This window comes from Doryrhamphus excisus, chromosome 16 (assembly GCF_030265055.1).
Source record: "Doryrhamphus excisus isolate RoL2022-K1 chromosome 16, RoL_Dexc_1.0, whole genome shotgun sequence".
NCBI classification, from domain to species: domain Eukaryota; kingdom Metazoa; phylum Chordata; class Actinopteri; order Syngnathiformes; family Syngnathidae; genus Doryrhamphus; species Doryrhamphus excisus.
The window spans coordinates 10,456,244-10,476,809 of NC_080481.1; the positions used below are offsets into that span (position 1 = coordinate 10,456,244).

The 20,566-nt window shown below is 40.8% G+C and overlaps 1 protein-coding gene across 2 annotated transcripts in view; it reads left to right on the top strand.

Moving 5' to 3' along the window:
• Positions 1-722: 722 nt before the first annotated feature.
• Positions 723-20,566, top strand: part of mgat5 (alpha-1,6-mannosylglycoprotein 6-beta-N-acetylglucosaminyltransferase) — a 45,394-nt gene continuing 25,550 nt past the window's right edge. Inside the window, exons 1-9 of one of the 2 annotated variants that reach the window (XM_058050643.1) lie at positions 723-869; positions 7,169-7,595; positions 9,556-9,720; positions 15,518-15,594; positions 15,877-15,966; positions 17,280-17,351; positions 18,483-18,644; positions 19,276-19,445; positions 19,865-19,999. In XM_058050643.1, the coding sequence (XP_057906626.1) occupies positions 7,355-7,595; positions 9,556-9,720; positions 15,518-15,594; positions 15,877-15,966; positions 17,280-17,351; positions 18,483-18,644; positions 19,276-19,445; positions 19,865-19,999 (1,112 nt within the window). In that variant the 5' untranslated portion in view covers positions 723-869; positions 7,169-7,354. The remainder of the gene's footprint in view (positions 870-7,168; positions 7,596-9,555; positions 9,721-15,517; positions 15,595-15,876; positions 15,967-17,279; positions 17,352-18,482; positions 18,645-19,275; positions 19,446-19,864; positions 20,000-20,566) is intronic. The other variant, XM_058050644.1, reaches the window with a different exon arrangement.

The following is a 20,566-nucleotide window of genomic DNA, read 5'->3' on the forward strand; positions in this document are numbered from 1 at the left end:
GACAAATCGGAATCTCTGCATTCAAACACAAGGGGGCGCACTTCACTGCTGAGTATTGTGACCCGATACCAAGTAAATACAAACCAAATGCGGATACCAATACTTTCACATGCTCATCGAATGATTTTGGGAGCATTAATAAAAACAAGACACGGACTTTTGACAAAAAAAAACAACATATTTCTATCAACTGGACAATGTAACAATACTGTATGTAGCAATACAACCGTATGAACTAGCACACCATATGATTTCCTTATTCATTTTCTTAGTCATTTCAAAATGAAATATAGCACAAACCTATGAATAACTTGTGAAAATAGACCATAACTTTCCAAAAAAAAATTCCAATTTATAGGGCGCTTGTCAACCAATTTGCAATGCAATACTAATGACATTTGTATCGATCCGCCCACCAGATTGCCCAGTGCGGCTTGCCCGTGTGTAGCTATCTACCACAAGGTGGCAGTAAACACAAGGATTTCATTGAAAGGACACTCAGAGATTGTCATGATTTTTCAATCCCCACTTTTGCGTCTAAAACCCCTTTCGTGTACAATAAATAAACACAAACGTTAGCTGTATCCAACAATAAATTATACATTTCAATCAACAAGAAATGGAATGCATTTAATTAATTTATCACAATGTGCTGCATTGTTGTGTGCTTCAGCAGGGTATGGAAATATGCAGACGGCTCCTAGACTCGCTTTCTTGCTGGTGGGCAGAGCAAACAGGGAGGCTCGTGCGCTGTAGCTGGAATAGCATCCAGTCAGCAACATATTCTTTCGCGTTTCTTCCCGGATGTTTTGTCCATTTATCGCATGTGCTGCGTCGAATCGACTCCCAGCAGAAAGGGACACAAAAGGGTAGGTTCATAGTACGCACTTAGTAGCCGATCCTGAGCTTGTTTTTGTTGCGCTTGTTGACTTGTCATTGCAGGGGTTCTTGTTTCGTTATGGAATGAGAGGTGGTCGACCGAGGCCAACTCAAAGCCCCCCAGACGTTGCTGTTGTCCTTTACAGCAGTTGATAGTGCGCTTTTCGGTGAAGGGACACCGAGTCGTGAAGCTAACATTTGTGCGAGCTCGTTTTCACTGCGAGTGCCGGTCAGTCGTTTTCCGTCGCGGGCAGGGCTTCTATTGTTTTTTTTTACACAGCAGGTGTATTAGCTAACGTAGCATGTTAGCAATACAGGTAAATATTTGTATGCTCACCTGCAGCGGCATCATTATCTCAGGTCATGTATCGGTGCTAATGCCATGGCAGAGGTGCAGTTTTTCTTTAAATTCATATCAGACTGATATATTACACATCGTCCTTCAGTTGGCGATTACGCTTCTTCACTGTCGTTTAAAAGATAGTATTTACATGTCCAGATTGCGGGATAAATATAGATTTTCTTACACTTCAAATAATAGTTTGTCATATTGATTTAAGCATCATCACTTGCATTGTGTACATAAAGAAATAACACCACTTGCATTTAATTGGGATTGAATGTGAATGCCTAAGTGGGGTTTGTGGCTGCCTTGCCAAGACCAGATTTTAGGTTCAACACCTGAACCTAACATCCGGATGAACAGGGTGAGAGGAGGCTTGATTGGAAACATTAACACAGTAATGTTTAGCTCTGTGCGGCTCAACCTAACTATATTTGTGCAGTATTGCTATGTCTTGTATGTAATTTTAATACCTATGATTCGGAGTGACATTTTTTGTCTGTTTATGCTCAGATACTTGTGTGACATGTATGTATAGGAAATACTCTCCTACATGAAGCGCTGTTTCTCTTCATTTGCACTTTCCCCCCAGCCTTGAATGTTGAATCGTTACCTTTACCTTGACTGTGTTTGCTGAGTCTTTACGTGACCTGTCAACCAGAACGGTACGAGAACAACCAGAACAGAGTTGAGCACACTCGGGGGGCCTCCAGGAACCTGACTTTGTACATATATTTGTACAGATATGTATTAGTGTTGCAGCTTTACAGCTCAGTTAGCTTCATGGACAGCAACTGTGTTGGCAGTTAGGTGAAGATGTTTAAATTTTTCAAAAGAAAAGTTGTCATTTTGTTCATACAACAACATTTTTTTGAGGAAAACAATTTTATTTTCTGAATGGCAACAAAAGTACAATGGATCCCTATATATTTGTGATTCAGCATTCACAACCATGCAAATCTGGGACACCACTCTACTGAAATTTAAGGATAACATTCCTATAGAACATGTCTATACAAGGCATGTCCAGATCCACATTTGGCTTCTGGTCTGATCCAATTTTTAAAATAGATTCGCTATAGCTACGGAGCCCAACATCCAATGTGTTGCGCTTGGGGGTGTGAACTGGTAACCAGCTTCACACCCACTCTTATTACCGAGTTACAGAGTTATGAACGTTATACAGCAACCAGATTGGCCCGATCTTGTGGTGGAAGCTAATGTTATCCGATCTTGAAAATACAGCGAATCGGCAGCTGATCCTGAAGACCGCATCGGGACGTCCCTAGTCTATACCTTGACCTATGTAATTTCTGTTATGTGTTTACAATTCTCCTCTGCTCTCTGTATCATGGATTGACTGCATTAGTTAAATGGCATATTATTATGTCTGTGAAGTAGTGATGGGGCGTCCCCAAGCCTGGAGACTGGACATTGTTAACTAATTGAAATGGGTCTTTGCTTGAATTTGTAGCCTTGGTTCGTTTTGCATTTCCAAACAAGTAGTACCTATTGCTTTGTCTCCTACAGTGTCATTTGATTCACAAATAACACATTCAGGAGTCGTGTGGTTGGCATGTAAATTAGTTTGAGCTCATGATAATAGAACTTCCTAGATCAGCCTTCTATAATTCATGCCCTGACTTTCTGTACATGTTGACCATTGCAAGCATCTACTGAAACTGAAGTCAAACTTAGCTTGAGCCCAACTGAACTTTGTGAATGTGGCTTCTTACAGTGTCTGTCAGTTGGTGGTGTTAGCCATCAATTTCTGGTTACTCCATATTAACCCCAACAAGGTGGCAAAATTGTTGGTGCTGCCGTTCCTCTGGAGAAGCTAATGAATAATTAAGAGGCGGGGCGTTTATGACCAGGTCTATTAAGATGCAAAGTCACACTGGTCTCCATGGAAGCAGGGGTCTAGTATCAATTGCACGTCTCCTTTGGTCACCAAGAAGTAAGCTAGAGCTTCTTGGATATCAATACTGATTTCAGTCAGAGGAGACGATTTTTATGCAGAATGTACAAACAATGCAGTTTTGTTTCTAGGCGCAAACTGACTTTTCTGGCGTGTTAGAGTCCAAGTCACAATGACAGTACCCTATTTTAAGAGCACCAGTTCTCCTGACAGCTTTCTGTTTGTGAATTCACCCGAGAGTACGACATCAGCCTCTGTGACAGTCTATTTATATTGAGGAGAAAAATAGATACAACTTCATACTGGATCCATAATTGATGATGCAACCTGCATCAAGAGCACTTTAAGCTACTTGGTCTTGTTCTGCAACACACTCTTAACGCATGTTATTTTCGTTCACGGGAGCTAGTTCAGAGTTTTAGGTTGGAAGTGAACCTGGAAACCATCCAGAGCCTGATTGACCGCCTCACCTACAGTGCGAAACTTCAAAACTATTAACATACACATCCCACGTTTATCACGGCTAATTGGTTCTAGACCAGGGGTCTCAAACACGCGGCCCGCGGGCCAAATGTGGCCCGCAGGACACTAGTTTGAGGCTCCCGCCTTGATATGAAAGTTTAATGTTAGTGCGGCCCGCGCAAGTTTGATATGGATGCTGTATGGTATCATGTACCCAGAAAAAATTATTACGTTTGATTAATGTTCATGTTAAAGGTTAAATAACTGTTAATAGTTAACCTCCCTATCTGTGTGGAAGTGGTAAGTTTTTGGCTATTTAAGTTTAAAGGAAATAACTTGAAGGCTACCGTTTAGGTCGCTAGCTCTCTAGTTTGCGAGTTAGCATGTGTCTCAAGACCCTGCAGTTGAGCAATATGTTGTAAATAAAAAATTTATAAATGTGACTATAGTCGTGTTTTGTCATGTCTACAGGGCTCTAATAATGCTTTGTTAATTTTAATCTGAAAAAAATAATTTGTCTACCTACCAACTATATGTGGTTTCTTAAGTTTTTATTATTTGCCATTTTATTATTATTATTATTATATTTATTTATTACTGATTGATTGATTTTCTTTATTCTTGATTTATTTATTTATTTTTCATCTCATTTTGTGCAGAAAAATAAAAATTAAGATATTTGAGAACAGTGGAATGTTTTATCAGAGCTTTTATTGTAGAAAATCGAAACCAAAGCAAAGTTTATTCATTTTTCTGTTTTTAATAAATGCGTTTTTTTTTGAAAACCTGATGCGGCCCAGTCTCGCCCAGACCCAGCTCCAGTGGCCCCCAAGTAAATTGAGTTTGAGACCCCTGTTCTAGACCCACCGTGATGAGTTAATTTTTGCTAAGTAGGATTTGATATTAATAAATTGAATATTTTAAGAGCATAGAAAACTTGTTTTACACATTGTAGACATGACCGACTCTTGTGTGTTTGGAGGCAGAAAAATGCTGAATATGACCCCAAGAGCACAATCCCTACTGTCAGATATGGAGCTACAAACATTGTGTTGTTGGACTTTGTATCTGCTAAGGGGTACAGCCTTTATAACCTATTATGTATCTCTTTACTTCGCTTACCTCGCTCAGCCATCTGGCCAATCCTGACAATTGCTTGTGAGAGACCAATCTGATTAGAACTTGACTGGAAGGATATAAAAGCCTGATTATTTTGACAATGATGCGCAATTGCTATTTAAATCCCTGTGACGTTACCGTGAACCAGTTCAATTTGCATGCATGGAAAGATAAACCCTCAGCTCCTGCAGTGACCGCGGCAGGCCAAAATGTACACCAGACCTAATAGGAAGTACTGCTCTTTGATGTGATTGTGTGTTTCCTGCTTGTCGGGAATGATTTAGTTGATTTGTTCATGTTGGCCACACAGTTAGGAGATCTGGAAGATTTGGGTTTGAATTGCTGTTCGGTATCTCTGTGTGGAGGTTGCATGTTCTTCGTAGGTATGAATGTGAGTGTGAATGGTTGTTTGTCTATATGTGCCCTGGGACTGCCTGCTGACCAGTCCAGGCTGTACCCTGTCGGCTGGGATAGTCTCCAGCATACCCCCACAACTGTAGTGAGGACAATGGGTGGCTGGATGGATGTTCTCTATGGTCCCTGAAGCTCCAATGTTTGTGCGCTTTGGTTTACCATCTACTACTAGTGACCAAACATTTTGTGCAGATATGTAATTGGTTATAGTCTTGAAAACAAAGGTTGAACAGAAGACTCAGCTGGTTGAGTGGGGTAAAAAAAAAATCAGAAGGCTCTTGTGCTTGTCGGCAGGCACCCAACCAGCAAGTGCTCACAGTACTCATCCCACAGTGTCCCAAGCGAGAGACATCAGATGTTATCAACATTGCAGTTTGCAGAGCACTACTGCCAAGGGCTTTTCTCATGAATTCATTGAATTGCAGTGTTTATTCCATAGACAAAGGCTTGTTTCACACACATTATAAAGCTAATTACTGTAGCTTCAAATGACAAAAGATGCAAAAAGAACCTTTTAGTCCAGGAGTGTCAATATAATAATATATAACAAACAAACATTATATAACAATATAATTTAACCAGAAAACAAAAGGAGGCCACATTTGGAGTCCACAACTCAATACAAAGAGACGAAAAATGAGCATAATAGGTCCCCTTTAAAGTGGCACGACCATGTGATCTTATTACAGAGGTTAGAAAACTGGATAGGAATCTGTGGTGTTGCTCTAAAGTGGTTTAAGTCCTATCCTGAGGACAGGAGTAATCATGTTAGAAGGAACTTTTTTTCAGACCAAATGGCTATAACCTGTGGCATTCCCCAGGGGTCAATCCCAGGACCCCTGTAGTTCAATCTGGTCAGTGTTTTTTGCCTGGGGGAGACAGCTGTGATCATGCGTAAAGACCTAGTCAAAAGCTAAAGATCATATCGTTGAATGTAGTGCCAGAGACGGGGAAGTCTGGGCACCCCTAGCGAAACTAAGCACCCAGAAAAGTGGAAAAAAGATGGATAAAATAAACACTGCTTATTATTGTTTGTAGGAAATTGTCCTGTAATGTTAGCACCACTATTGTGACAATACGCGCATTCCAAGTACCACAAACTGCCACATTGTTGCTTTAAATAAAAAATGAATATTGTATTTTTTTAGCAAAGCCCTTCCCACGATTCATTTTCCACTGTGCAGCTACAGTTGACCTAAAACGTCTTCATCTCGTGATTTAATTGTGTGCTAGTGAATGTTGCTGAGAGGCATTTATTTATCTCTGTATAGCTAGCACTAAGAGTCCCCATTAGACGGCGTAAACTATTTACCAGCCTCATAATTACTGCGGGCCATCTTGTTTGGCATTGTGTGCAACAATTTTTTGCCTCGGCCAAATGCGTTGCCAGTGACTCCGTTGCGTTCTATTAAAGAAATATTAAAGAAAGCATGGCGGATGCCTATATAGGACCAGTTATTGTTTATATAAATGTTTTAAATGTAAATGTTTTTTATTCACTATATGTTAAACCTCAGCCTTCTGGTATCATTTTGCATATTTTTTGATGAAAATTAAAATTTCTAACTTGTTCATCTACCAATGAGACACTGCGGGCAAATCAGCATAATTTGAGGAAGGTTGTTGATGTACGTTAGGAAGAGTAAAGGAATGTGAATTTGTGAACCCTACATCTGACCGTTTGCACCCGGCAGATTTCTTTTTTTTTAATGTAGCAAATGAGTAAATGTTTGACTTTTGCTCTTTTGTGTGAGCTATAAACACACCTTCATAAATTCCATGTATCCTCACCAGCATCAATCATAAAGATAATATTGTTTTGCTGAAATGCTGATGTATGAACATATTCAAAAGAGAGTATCGTATGAAAGCCAGATTTAATGGATGGAATTATGCCGTTTACTAGGGATAATATTGACTTACAAATGAGATCACATAAGATGTGATACTGTCAAGAAAACCAGTATTAAGCATTCCAGTACATACTGCTGTATTATGCAACAAATTATCCAACGTTCTCTTCTTTTCTACAGTAGAATGCAGCAAGTTGAGATTGAGATGCTGTTTGATGATCAACATGACCGCCCAACAGCAAACATCGCGGGCCCACAAATGGACAGCAATGCCTAACCTCCCCTCCTGATCCCCGCCTGGGCCCCTGGAACCATCCCGCAGTTTAATCACAGCCCCTGTGTCCTCCAACTGGCTGTCTTGTGAGCATGGCTACGCCTTTCCTGTGGAAGCTGTCATCCCAGAAGCTGGGCTTCTTCCTAGTCAGCTTTGGGTTCATCTGGGGCATGATGCTGCTACACTTCACCATACAGCAGCGGGCCAGCCATGAGAACAGCGCCATGCTTCGACAGCAGATCCTGGACCTCAGCAAGCGCTACATCAAAGCACTGGCTGAGGAGAACCAAAGTGTCATGGATGGACCCTATGTTGGCACCATGACAGCTTATGGTGAGTGTATTCTGTGTTATAACATATGAGGTAACAAAAAATATGCATGCTTGTTTAATTGGGAACTCAAATTGTCCATAGTGTGAATGTGAGCATGAATGGTTGTTTGAGAGTTAACAAAAACTGGGACAACAGGTCTTGGTGTGAAGCAACAAGAAGGTAACAGTGTGGGGGTCGGGGTTACATGCACAAACGTCTTACTGACTGAAAGCAGGTAAAGGCCGGCTACAGCATAATGATATTCATAGGTTCAAATGTTGGCGTCCTCTAGGCAGCTAGAGAAATCTGCTGCATGAAGTCTCTTTAAATCCCCTCCACCTGAGACCTGTCCCAAGGCAAAGTGATACCATTTTTTTCTTTACAACAAATCAGACATGACATGGATTTTTCCTTTTCCCAGACTGAAGATGATCTGTTCAGCTGGGTGTGACAAGTCACCTGACACTGATACCTTATTTTTCTCTGGGCAGTTCAGCTGCAATTGTGGGACTCTTTTGAACCTGGATGCTTGTATGGTTGTTCTGCTTTAGAGAATTAATATCACAATTCAAGAGGATTCTGCTAAAGGCCGTAAAGGGGGCTGGGCAAGGTATAAGCCTTTACTGCTGCACTAATCCTTGTTGTGCTGGGAAAGGTTATCTCTTTTTTTTTTTTTGTTCTGTTGTGTGGTTGAGATATGGAGGGCATTGTCAGTGGGTTGGCCTTACAGATATGACAATGAATGTCTTGCTCTGATGTCCCCTATTTAGTGCCCTTCTTTCAATTATTAAGGAAATGATCCCTCGCTATAATCTTGGATGACAATACTATTTAAAGCCTTTACTTACCAAAGTCAGAAATGAACAGAAATGTGTTGTCAGGTATGATATTAGTCCGCTTATTACCTGGCAGCATATTTTGCAACACAGGTGGATGCAACACTGAGTAAAAAATGCCTTTAGGTGTATTGTTTTTGTAAAACTAGGGCCCTATGAAATTCGTTTTATTTTTCCCAAATTGAATTCGATTTTTTTTTAACCCTGGAAAATGTCCTCATATCCAGTCTCAGGCTTGCTGCTTAGCCTCGAGCTAAGGCAAACCAGTGTAAGAGGTGAATATAGGAGAAGTGTTCCATAACGCGAGAACACCATGTTTGGGTTTCCTTAGATGACATAATTACAGTTTGTCTATCGCACACAAGTGGCACATTTTCCATTGCCGTGTTGCATTTGTCATGCCAGTTTTGATCACATCACAGAAATTGGCAAAGGCGCCATGAGCACTGGCATACAGACCAGAATGATATGAGTGACAAGATTCTTCGGGGAATCGGCCTGTCTTGGATGAAGGTTGTGCAGAGCAGCGCTGTACTTGGAACACACTCAGACTGGAAAGGAATAAAATGACATTTTTTTACTGCAGCAGCTAGGCCACGGTGTTGGGCTGAGTACAATTAGGAAAAAGTCACAACATAACAATTTTCACTGGCTGAATAAGGCCGAGGTGTAATGTGTAAACAACCGTAATGGTTAGTTGTTTCAGAATACCTCTTTGTGCTGCATTTTCCATTTAAAATGTATCTTTTGTCTGGTCAGCACTCCTGAAAGAATGAAGGGGGGAAAAAAGCAAATTAAACTGCAAGGTCATTCTCAAACACAGGAGCGTTTGGGTATACATTTAAATGAGCCGGAGCCAGCCTGCCTGCTGGTGTGAACTGAAATATTCCTGTTCACCGTATTAGGCAAAGCACAGAACAGTAATTTACATGCTTGTGTTCGTTGTATTGATACATAATGTAATAATTAAAAAAAAAATTTGAGCCTTATTTATCACAGACACCATCTAACTGTCTATTAGAACTAGCATCAATAGTCCATTATTCACTCTGCAAATCCGATCTTAAAGAAATTCATTGTTATTTATTGGTTGAGCAATAACTCAGAATTTTGTGCCTGAGTAAGAAGATGCTTATTTTTTCCAGACCTGAAGAAGACCCTTGCAGTGCTGTTGGATAACATCATGCTGAGGCTGGCCAAGCTGGAGTCCAAGGTAGAAAACATCTACAATGGCACAGGGACTAATTTGACCAATGGCTCCAGCCCCTCCACACCCAGCTCCGCCAATTCGGAAAAAGTCAATGTGGCAGGTATGTCACTCATTGAATTGCGAGCTATAGGATGGATTTACTGTTTATGTCAGTGAATGGCATACAATCAGCTAATCTTTGGAATTTTTGCGCAGTGCACACTTCACTTATTACCAGCTTGAATTCCGGAACATACCAGAATTTAAATAATCCCTTGTTGATGTGATGTGGCCCTTTTATCGGTTTCATTGATTTTTCTGCCAGCATTGAGAAGATGAATTCAGCCCAGTTGATTGGACAAAGATTGTATTTGTCTCTGTTATGTTAATGCAGCATTATTTGAAGTTTAATGAATTGCACATCTGAGAAGGTCATACATAAAAAGGAATAATGTATAAATGACTTGGAAACAAAGAACAAAGAAGGAGAAATAACCATTGTGTTAGCAAAACAAAAACTCCCATAATAATATAATACAGCATGTAACAAATATTTATTGAGATGTCACACTCACTTGCCTTGGCTTGAGTTCTGCATAAATTAGCACAGTGCTTGAGTCATTGGCAGTAAACCCTGTTTCCTGTTTTGGCCCGGCTACTCCGCCCGTCCCTTCTTGGAAGGCAGTTATACAGATTAAAATCTGGATACACCTACTATTTGCTATCAAGAGTACAGGCAAGTGGCCGCCATGGGAGTGGGCTGGTTCCATCGCAGATGAATACATTTTTTCCCAGTAATCTCGTGTGTCAGAGACTGATTCTGGCATAAAGTTGTACGTCACATCAGTAAGTCCAACGGCTACTTCCTGCTGACTTTGAGAAACAGCAGCTACAGTGTTGCGTCCTTGAGATTGGTAATCTCCAAAATGGTTGGTTTTTTTTCATTGCTTAATGACCCCTTAAGATGTCAAGTTACCAAATACACAGTGGTGGTCAGATGGTTACATTCACTCTTTATGGAATTGAATGTTGTATTTGCTTTGGACATTTCATTTATTTAAACCATCTTCATCACCTTCAGTGTCTTTTAAAAACACACATTGGGTGCACAAGTTTGATTTTATTTGCGATCACCTCAAAAGAGTCCTCCTGACATACTGTACTTATCTTGTGGCAAAATAGCCTCGTTCTTATCTTGCTTGACCATCGCACGTTTGTCCAGAAGGCATGTGGGTAGGTGCAAATTTCAGTCAAGCTGAAAATATAGATTTCAGAACAGTTTTTTCCCTCCTTTGTCAGTCTATGGTGAAAAAAATGGCTTCACTGATGTATATGATGAATTTAATAGCTAATTGTAGCTCGCCCGTGGGACAAAAACAAGGTAGAGAGGAAATGACAGCCAGACAAAATGTGTAAACAAAAATGCATCATAATCGGTGATGCCCCTAGTTAAAACAATAAACATTCAGATTTTCTGCTATCTAACGTCTTGCCTGTTTCTCGCCATTTCCCCCCCCCAGTCCCCATGACATGTTTTTCAAACCCACTGACAATACTTTTATCTGTGTCCTTTCTATACGAGCACTGTGTCCATGCATTCTTCCACACATTGATCCAGTGAAAGATGAGATTCAAGGTCTCATATTCTCGACAGACAAGGGCACTATTTCTGCAGGTGCTGATTGTTTCAGGTCTCAAAAGACCTTCAACAGCCGAGCTGTGGAATATTTAGAATTTGATCTGCCAGGAAAAATGCTCTCTCAGGGCCCTCTTAGGTTTTATATGGGAGCGTGCGGTCTTCATTATGTTCTGAAAAGCCTGTTAACTTGCCCAGTGTCCAGATCAATACTAATAAGTACACAACAAAAAAACACTCAAGTGGCTGACAGATGCTGGGTGCATTGACACAGAACCACTCTCATGAATCCCATCATCCTTCAGCGTAATGTAAAATGAATAGAGGCATTTAAAAAGATTTGTTTTAGCAAGAGAGTTGTATCTTATTTCTTCCTTCCTTGTTTAGGATGATGAAAAACTGCATATTAATTTAATTTCTTGATACAAAAAGGGTAACTAACCCTTACACTACTTCACCATTTTGTTTTAAATAAAAGGAAGAACCATGGGCTTATTTCTGTGACACAATCAGGTAATATGTGTGGGATTTCTCTATATTCTTCAATGTTCAATCCTATTATAACAGATGCTGCCTTTGCACTTGAAGATCTTTGTCAAAGTTCTTGCAGCTTTTTTTAGCCATCAGGACACTGTATATTACAGGGAAGGAAGGAGACAGATACAGAGTTGTTCATCGTTCTGTGAATTAAAAACACACACACACATAATAAAGATGATGAAAAGATTCCCTGTCTAGAATATCTTCTATAGTGTCCCAACTCTAAAAGAACCACTAAGTATTCTTCAGCTTTGTGGATGTCACTTCAAAAGTTGTGTTTATGTGCCAGTACTGTGTTTGTCCTCGTAAACTCCTATCCTGCCCCCGCGGTCATGCAGCAATATGAGCTACCAAACACATCTGAACACCAGTAGAAAGCAACATGAGATCAACTTGTGATGTGCTATTGTGCACCTTGGTGGCTGACTTGTGGTTGTTCACCACCACTGCAATTTTAATACCATTTACAGGAAATGCACGTTTCCTGCTTTCCTTCCTCATTTTAGTCGAAACTCTCACCACAATAACCATCTTTTTCAGTGTCAGACATCCCAAATGTCCTTCTTTTGTCACATCTCTGCAGCTTTCTGTAGAATGGAAAATGAAAGCAATATGAGTCATAGCTCTGCAATGATGGGACCTAATCAAGATTTTCTCGTGTCCCTGAGCTGCTTGTGTTGCAAATCCCTAATCCATCTTGTGGATGTCTTATAGAGAACAATGTGCATTCATCTGATTTTCTGTAGCATAAAAGATTTATTACAAGCATTTTTTAAACAAGGAAACAGAGAAAGGGGGGGAAATACATTGGGTTGTATATTTTTTATTATCAAGGACCTTATTGTGGAAACCTTATGTGTACCACAAGGAGCATGACACATATTTTGGCCAAATGAAAGCATTTTTTTCCATGCTGGGAAGCCCCTCTACTTTAATAACCCTTTGGCGGAAAGCTTGTCTCAACCAGCAGTGAGTGCAAAACAATTCTCAGGCTTTGCATATGCAGTGCAGTGCTATTGCATCTTCATGATTTTCAGAAGCAGCAACACAACTCCTTATTCATTCCACTCCCACTCCAACCTGCCGTACAACTTGTCCAGAAATGCAAAGCATCCTGTAATCACGCAGTGTGAAAGATTTCACCTTGCAACACAACTCACAGCCCAAACTGTGATTTGATCTAAAATTAGCACAAGACTCTACAACGCCAGAGAACCCTTGGACGAGGAAAATCTGCACTTTTCACCCCGTTCTGGCTTTTATTTCCACCAAATCATGTTAATGGATGATGAGGCATCTTTGTTGAAATCTCTGGAGTATTGTGGCTTGTACCAGAATTCATCATGCTCTGTGTGTGTTCAAATAAATAGTCTGTTTTTTTTTTCTTTTTGGGTTATCGGAGGGAAATGTTTCACTTCAGTGTCAGGCATCAGTTAGCAGCTGCGTAGATTGCAAGGAACACAAGAAAATCAAAAACAAAGCAGATGTAACAAACCAGATGTCCTCAATTCAATTTTGGGTTTGTCAAATAAGATTTCCTCGTAAAGTTGTATGAATGATCTCATCTGTTTTCTCCCACTGGTTTTCCGGACTGTTACATCACTCTTCAGCTCATCAATTCACTCTCCTTTCACCTCACTGTGACAGCTTTATTTCGATTGCTTCTTAAGTACAGTAGACAAAGACAAAGCTTTGTGTTATTTGTTAACAGTGCCAACATTCTCTTTACATAGTGCCGTCCATCCTATTCCGCTTATCCAAAGTCAGGTTGCAGGGGAAGCAGCCCAAGTGGGGAAGCCTTGGCTACTTTGTCCAGCTTCTACCAGCGGAGCCAGAGGGATTCTCTTGCTCCGTCTCGTGTTTAAGAAGTACAAAACTAAGAATATACGTACGTATTATATGCAGGCCTTAGTAAATTATATTTTAAAACTTTGTCACGGGCCCGTTGAAAATCAATTGCAAACCACAGTTTGCACACCACTGATTTCAACCAACACTCCGGCCTCTGTGTTTGAATCTGAAGGCACTTGCTCTATATTTAGCTGCACCATAATAGTGGCTCTGCTCCTGCTTGATTAAAGTGAAGGGAATATTTTCCTGGTGGCTTTAACACTCATGATGGAGTGGCTTCTCTGAACGATGAAGTGCCTATCAGCATCCTGCTCTGCCCTTGTGGTTGTAATTTTACACTTTAAGAAATGACAGCTAGAAAGTCAGCTATTTGTGGACAGCATTAAATAAAATGAATATTGGGTGGATATTTATCTTGAGGCAGAATTGTATGGAGACATGTTTGTCACAAAATGAACAGTGGCTGTAATTCATTCATTCATTTTCTACCGCTTATCCTCACAAGGGTCGCGGGGGTGCTGGAGCCTATCCCAGCTGTCTTCGGGCGAGAGGTGGGGTACACCCTGGACTGGTCGCCAGCCAATCACAGGGCACATATAGACAAACAACCATTCACACTCACATTCATACCTATGGACAATTTGGAGTCACCAATTAACCTAGCATGTTTTTGGAATGTGGAAGGAAACCGGAGTACCCGGAGAAAACCTAGTGGCCGTAATTATTCATCTAAAATTCCGTCATACAGTATATAACGGAATGACCCATGCACGCATGGGGAGAACATGTAAACTCCACACAGAGATGCCCAAGGGGAGATTCGAACCGAGGTCTTCCCGGTCAACTGACTGTGTGGACAACATGCTAACCACCCGTCCACCGTGCGGCTGTCTGGAATTCTACAAACAAAACACAGGCTGAAGGAATAGCTTGGAACAGAACAGTTAAATAATAAAAGGAAGACTGTATGTTATTCAGCAAAGACAATAGACAGTGGTTCTGCATTACGCGGGTCCTTCAACACATGCTTGTATTTGCCAGTGGAGAATCAGTAAGCTGCAGTTACTAGGCTTTACTGCCTGTCTGCGCCATTTTTCTGTTATGTCATACATTTTAAGACAATTATTGACTAACTCCGTCGAGCCACAACATTTATGCATTCATTCATACTGAGTGCTGTGTCTAATATGCTGATGTCCTCATGAAACTAAATGAGGTAATTCATATGAGGCACTGCATTTTGACACCCATAATAATAAACATGTTGTTCAATTAATACAGTACTTCTCAGAACTGAACAGATGGGATTTTTTATATGTTTGTGTGTAAATATGAAGATTTCATAGTGGAAAAACATGCTTTTTTTAATGGTGTGGGTGTAAACTCTTCTTGGAAGCTCTCCATCTACTCCATGATTTTTTTTTTTGCTTGTGGGACTTGTCTGGCATCATCTCCACACTTCTGTTTCTTTTTACACTGCATTGAAAGTCAGCCAGGGAGCTTCGGGGAACTAAGTCTCCCTCGGTCAGGTGATACAGTGGCACAAAAAAAAGATGCCAGGAATTAACATGATGCCAACCTGATGCCTTTTGCTACACTGCATTATTGTTACATGGGTAATAATAAGCAGGAGTCATGACGTCAATAGCACTGAGGGTTGTCAAAAAAGGCGATTATATTACAGCCAAGCCAGCCTTTAAGCCATTAATTTTAATCCAGCCCCCATATTGACTTGCAGAGATATTGTGAAAATACCCGAGTGACTCTATTTATTTATTTTAGTTCCGAGTGCATTTCTGAAATTTGAGGATAATCAGACAGTAAAAGTATTTGGAACCCATCCTTTTGACCTTATTGATTTTTTTCTCCCTTTCAATCTCCCTCTGATTAGATCTTCTAAATGGAGCCCAGGAAAAGTGTGAGCTGCCTCCTTTGGATGGCTTTCCTCACTGCGAGGGCAAGATCAAGGTGAATTAAGTACACCATTTGTACATAGACAAAAACACAATTTCACACTTGCTTAACTCTGTGGTCATTGCAAATGTGCTTGTTGATGAATTAGTAAAGCAGCGATATCTGCAGAGGTGCTTTACTTGCACGAAAACAAATTTTCTCTGTCGTCCTTTTTGTATCTTCCATACTGCAGCTACTGCACATGTTTGGATTGTATTTACTTGACTATATTTATCCAGTATTCAAGCCTCACCAAATATTTTTGCAGTCATCTTGCCTTTTAATTCTCTTCCTCAGTGGATGAAGGAGATGTGGCGCTCAGACTCCTGCTATTCGAGTTATGGTGTGGATGGGTCCACCTGCTCCTTTTTCATTTACCTCAGCGAGGTGAGTGTAAACATCTGAAAGGTTGTCTCACTGGGGTGCAACATAACATAACCTTAGTTTTGATGTACAGTAAATTGTTCCCATAAATATGGAATGTGTAATAAAATTGCTCAAAGTATGTCTATGTCATACAGTCAAAATTAAGGTTAAAAGTCCATTCATTCTGATTGATACATACAGGTAGTTTAGTTATGGCAATAACTAACTAGGTTCATGTGTAGGAAGCATGTGTTTGTTCTTGAAATAGAAGTGGGACAGACGATAATAAATTAATAAAGAGCCCAAGTTCTTCTCATGAATCCTGGAGTACCAACTACGTCTCCATCCAGTTTGTCCACCAGTCTATTGAAGTCATTTCACTGTCACCATGGTAGGATGTACTGCATGGACAAAAACAGCTGTAGTTGGCGCCTATTAACCTAGGGCCCCAATTTCCCAATTTCGGTCACGGAAGTGCGTACGTGTTCCGTGTGCGTGGAGAATGTTAGTCTGTTTGCGGCTAAGACAAGATGCATTCACAAATAAATGTGTTCCTTGTATTTTTTGTAGCATTGTAAAACCTTCCTTAGATTAAAGACGCAAAACAACATAGAGAAAATATACTCACGGAGCCCAAGTCACACACACGCATTCCACCACCACACGAGCGTGCTAAACTAAGCTAACACCTGCTAACTCCCCACGATTGAGCTATCTGCCGTGGAAATACTCCCCCACATGAACGTTCCTTCTGCTCACAACGAGAAGTCACACACAACCACACAAGTATGCTAAACTAAGCTAATCCCCGCTAGCTTCCATACACAATTTGTAAGAGGAGATTTTGCCAACTTTCACCGGTAGCGTTTATTGCCGTTTCAACCTGTTTTGTTCAGAAAGGGGGGCTGTTTACTATTTGTATCCACCGCGATTGAGCCATCCGCTGGGCAAGTACACTCAATTTCAATTTCAAGTCAATTTCCACGAGATTCCGCGTTCAACAGTAAAAAAAAATTGGCCAATTTCGTTACTCTGTCATCAATTCTGTGAACGCGGAAATCATCGGGCCCAATAAGCCCATCTGATATTTCATAAGCCTGCACACTCAAGTTCAAATACGCGGCCTGTGCCTTGTATAAATGTTTGCTTGGGGACTGCCACATTCTGATTTGTAATGGGGGCGATCCAGATCAAACAGCATGTCAGCAGCCGAGGGCTTGCATCGGTGCTTTTATGAATGTTGCGCTTTGAGGAGTACAGTAGAAACATATGACAAATTAACTGGTAATGTTTCCTTTAAGTGCACTACATCTGAGTCGTTTCGTTTTTCATAGGTGGAGAACTGGTGTCCCCGCCTGCCTTGGAGGACAAAAAGCCTGAATGAAGACATTGATAGGAGGGGACAGGTGTGACACATAGCATCTGTAAACACACACCATAGTATTTCTAGAGAATTCACATCAACTCTTGTTTGTTTGTACAAGTCGGCGAGCAAACTGCTTCTTTATATTAATATACTGTATAGTTTAGAAAAGCAGTCAGGTTCCCAGACAGAATATATGAGTGTTTAGTATTGTTTTTTAATAACATCTCACTTGATTTTTAGTACCACTCCCATCGTTCATTCTGTATTATGTTACACAGCTGGAGAAAAGACACCCTCGGAGTTATTGTTTGGACCATCAAAACACCACATGCACTTGAGCTAAGTGTATGGGCAGAGTTTGAATACATTAGTGCCTAAAAAGACTTTAGGTTTGTGGCCACAAAGTTCTATTGTGGTGATCAAATTTTCAAGGAGGGCAGTAATGGACAAATAGTCTAATCCAAGTGTCAGTATGCCTCAACAGCATAAAAAGGATTGAGAAGCTTCCATTGCCAAAGCCAAAGTGAAGGGGCCTTGGGACGAATCGGGAATAATGATTTTATATCCTTGCCCATGCGAAAGCTCTCTCAAATCCCACTTAGAGCATTTCTCTGGGCTGACAGGCCTGTGCACAGTCCATGGTATAAGCACTGGAAAATAAGGCCCTGTTTCACCGCTGCGGGTGAATCAATATTAATCACTCTTCATCCCCTCTGGTTGCATCAACACTGCTGAGCCCTCCATGGTGGGGAACTGCCATTTGACAGGCTTTGGAGATTTTAATTCAGGCCTGGATTTTAATAGGTTCAGCCCACGGAAGTGATTTCCTGTCGTGATGAGAGATGTAAATGTGCCGCTGCAACCATGTTCCAGCCATTTTAGGAGCTGGCCCCGGTGATTGCGTCAATCATCCCCTTGTCTTTCATTCTGCCATTCTCTGTCCAAATGTATTCATTATTGTAGGGATTGGCGATATGTACCGAATATATTGCGGTTGATAACCGATATACAGTATATCCCTAGGGTTTCTCTGGGTACTAAAGATATTTGAATATATTGTATAGTCAGTGCATGCAGAAATGTATCTCATGGTTAGCCAGAAGTTCATGTTGAAGTATGTGCACACATTTGTTTTGGCTCACATTTGTTTGTGTAACATTAACATATGCAGGCAGAAATCCGGACCAGTTTTGAAGAGCTGTACCGTATGATGTCTAAGCGGGAAGAGTTCCGCTGGATGATGCTGAGGATCAAACGCATGGCTGAGCCATGGGTCCGTGCCATTCGATCGCTGGCTGCCAAGCAGAACCTGACCAAGCGTAGGAGAAAGAAGGTAGTGCTTCGGCCCAAGCAGCGGAACGGCGCTCACAGTCGTGCAAAGCAATAACTGATGTTGCTCTGCGGTGCGTCTCACAGTTTAATGCAGCTATTTGAATATGCACTTCTAAAATTGGCTTTAGTGGTACCTCCCTCCTTTCTTTCACACCCCTATTTTAAGTTATTTTGTTTTTAAATGTGTTACACTGAGGAGACTTCCGTCATAAAAAATGTACCAGCTTACATTTAGAAGAATATCACAGCTATTTTTGATTGTCTTTTCCATCTAGTGAAAGGACTGACATGGATATTCCATTGTGTCACAAGCAGCTGCCAGTTCGCACTTTTAAATAATGCACTCACACTCCCATTTGACCTGCCTTGTGCTTCAGTTACATCATATTCCCAAGATGGGTTGGCGCTAGAGCAAAACAACATTAACTTTATTGAAGCAGATTTGAGTCCAATTTTATACATATAAAGACAAACCACATTTTACGTTCACACAAATGGAGTCTCCAGTGAACCTTACTCAACATAGAAGAGAACACCATACAGGAAATCTTGAGCCAACAGTCCCTATTTGGAAACCAATTTTTATTGTACTACTTCCCAACTCTTGTCATTGTTCCTGTCTGTCCTGTCAGGTCCTGGTCCATTTGGGCCTGCTAACTAAAGAGTCAGGCTTTAAGATTGCAGAAAACGCCTTTAGTGGCGGCCCACTGGGTGAATTGGTCCAGTGGAGTGATCTCATAACCACGCTGTACCTACTAGGCCATGACATCCGCATCTCTGCTTCCCTGGCTGAGCTCAAAGAGTAAGTACATTCAAGAATTGTTTGTTTTAACCAGTGCACCACGAACTGTGCCTGGAAAAGAAATTACATTTTTTTGCTTGGACACATTTAATTTGACTGACCACGAAACAACGTTTCTTGGGGTTTTATTGCCCTGACAAACACACATTTTATCTTGCATGTGCCTAATATTGAGTAGAAGCTCACTGGAGTGTGAACTGCTGTGCTGTGCAGGTTTTTTGACCAAACAAATTAATCCCACCTGCTTGTCTCCACAAGCCAGCTTCACTACCTCCTCTCTGGCTGTACTTATTCACTTGATTATTCACATAGAAAAATGCATTATATGTGAATTCGTTTCCAATACTACTATATTCATGGCCTTATTTTTGATGACTTTGAAATTGTTTGACTATATGTTGCCAAACATGTCCTTCCAGGATCATGCGGAGGGTGATGGGAAATAAGTCCAGCTGTCCCACTCAAGGTGATAAGGTTGTTGAACTCATCTACATTGACATTGTGGGCCTCACTCAGTTTAAGAAGACGCTGGGACCTTCGTGGGTCCACTATCAGTAAGTACTTTTATATTTGGAATTAAAGGACCTCTCAGAACTGTGCTGCTGTCCATGTAGTGGACAAAGGTTCGGTGTGCTATCTTGCCAACACTGGTTTTATCTCCTGACACCTTGGCTTAAATTTCGTCATTATTTTATCACATAGTACACTATCTTTGTCCCTGCGTGTTTCATGTAATGGAAAGAGTACATTTGGTGTATTTTTGAGATATTTATATATTTGAATGCATTTAACATCATGAATTCATAGATACAGTATATGGACAGAATTATATTGCTCCAACTTAGTTTTATACACACTCTATACACACTCTTGCTACAGATTCTGCTAACTGGTTTTAAAACGGTATCGGGTATAAGCTTGTTGACAGTGGATGTATTTTTTGCACACATGTCATATTCACCAAAAGGGTTTATGCGTCCATTCTATTTTCCGTCCAATGATCTCTTGAGAGTTGTAATTGAAACCTTTTTGGTTTGAAGTGAAACTTATACTGTCAGAAAAATAAAAGGAACAGTAGATCAGGGGGCACGGATGGCCCCCTGGTTCCTCCTGTTTGTCAC